Source organism: Sinocyclocheilus anshuiensis, unplaced genomic scaffold (assembly GCF_001515605.1).
Source record: "Sinocyclocheilus anshuiensis isolate Anshui unplaced genomic scaffold, SAMN03320099.WGS_v1.1 scaffold2433, whole genome shotgun sequence".
NCBI classification, from domain to species: Eukaryota; Metazoa; Chordata; class Actinopteri; order Cypriniformes; family Cyprinidae; genus Sinocyclocheilus; species Sinocyclocheilus anshuiensis.
Window position 1 is genome coordinate 163342 of NW_015552722.1, and position 1897 is coordinate 165238.

The 1897-nt window shown below is 34.2% G+C and overlaps 1 protein-coding gene across 1 annotated transcript in view; it reads left to right on the forward strand.

The window, feature by feature from the left end:
• The window catches only part of LOC107667809 (receptor tyrosine-protein kinase erbB-4-like), a gene marked incomplete at its 5' end in the record, with an annotated part of 116162 nt that overhangs the window by 110804 nt on the left and 3461 nt on the right, over window positions 1-1897 (forward strand). The window contains one exon of the mRNA XM_016459524.1: window positions 308-608. Coding sequence (XP_016315010.1) covers window positions 308-608 — 301 coding nt within the window. The remainder of the gene's footprint in view (window positions 1-307; window positions 609-1897) is intronic.

Genomic DNA, 1897 nt, shown 5'->3' on the forward strand with positions numbered 1-1897 from the left:
TATATATAGATACACACATACGTGTGTGTGTGTGTATATATATATATATATATATATATATATATATATCAAACACACTTACATTTGGATGACATGAGAGAGACAAAAACACTCCTTTCCACATGCACTAAGACAGCATGTCCTATCTACTCTGGTTTAGGTACAAAATTTTGTTTTCTAGCAGTGACACCCCCTACAATTTTCAACTGCCTTTTTATTTGTAATTGAACATTATCATTATAAGACTTAGATTTAGACACCTAAGGTGGATGATCCATCCAAACTTTATTTTTATTCCCCTATATAGACACAACTGAGGTGTCGTGAGAGAGTTTTTAGCCCAGAAGATGGGATGGGAGCTTGCTCCCATGAAACTTCTGGATCAGGGAGTGGCGTCTTCATCCCTGGAAGCACACAAGGTGCGGGTTTCGACGCCCTTGAGGAACAACAGTGTAATGGGAGTTTGAAGAAACAGCCCATGTCCGGCTCAGGAGACGACTGCGTTATACAACGCTATAGCGCTGACCCAACTGCCTTGCTCGGAGAGAGGAATCCAAAGACTACTGATGGAGATGGTTTCATGAGCCCTATGAACAAGTCATCCTCAGGTAAAACAAAAAAAAAGAGAGATAATTGAAATATTTGATGTCTTTTTGAGGAGTTGCATTCAAAATCCACTTGGCTCAAAAATATGAGGGGGCATGTGTATGTTGCTTCTGGGTATACATGAATTATTTTGGTGTAAATCACCTCTGAAAGACTTTTATTACACATTCTCTGGTCGATAATATCACAGTCGTTCCATTTCAACCTCAGATAGTTTAAAACAAAAGGGTGTCTGGAGTAAAACATTAATCCAGTGTGGTGGGTTGAGTAGGATGATAAATCAATAGATTCTGAGTTCCTCCATTACAAATTTTGTCAGCAGTTAATGGTCTCATCCTTCACCTCAGAGGCCTTAAACTAAAGAGTGCCAATGAATTGTGGGTGGTTAACTACAAGTAGGCTACTCACTGTTTTTGTCATTGTTTTTATGCTAGTATCAGTAGTTAAACTACAGCCATGAGGCTTTGTTATTACCACATAGTAGCAAAACTATAGCTGAAGCTGTTTAAGACCGTATAACTGTTCAAAAGTTTGGGGCCAGTAAAATGTGGTTAATGTTTTTGAAACAACTTTTTTTTTTATTGTCACTAAAGTTGCATTTATTTGATTAAAAATACAGTAATATTGAAAAATATATATTTTTTGATAATTTAAAATGTTTATTATTTTCATACTTTTAAAATGTAATTTATTCCTGTGGTGGTAAAGCTGAATTTTTAGCAGCCTTTACTCCAGTTTTCATTGTCACATGATCGTTCAGAAATCTCAAGAAACATTTATTATTATTATCAATTTTGAAAACATTAAACTGTGCTGCTTAATGTTTGTGAAAACCATGATATCTTCAGGATTCTTTGATGAATAGAAAGTAGAAAAGAACAGCATTTACTTAAGAAGAGAAGTCTTTGCAACAATCTATAAGTATTTTGATCAATTTAAAACATCCTTGCTAAATAAAAGTATTAATTTCTTAATGTTACGAACTAGCTTAATATGTAGTTTAATTGAAATGCTCTGTCTGAACAAGTATATTTATTATCAAACTTATTAATGTTACTCTAGAGTAAAAGGACATTCTGTAACAATTTTTATTATTGCCTTAGACTGCAGATTTGAAACACTTAATATTCAGTATAATGTCACAAAAACTTGAATGTAGCTTGCTATCATGCTGCACTGCTATTTGAGTAAACAAACATCTTACTGGTAATGCTACAATGTATTAAAAACAGCTACTACCTTAAAGGTGGGGTAAGCGATTTCTGGTAGCCAATGTTGACATTTGAAATCA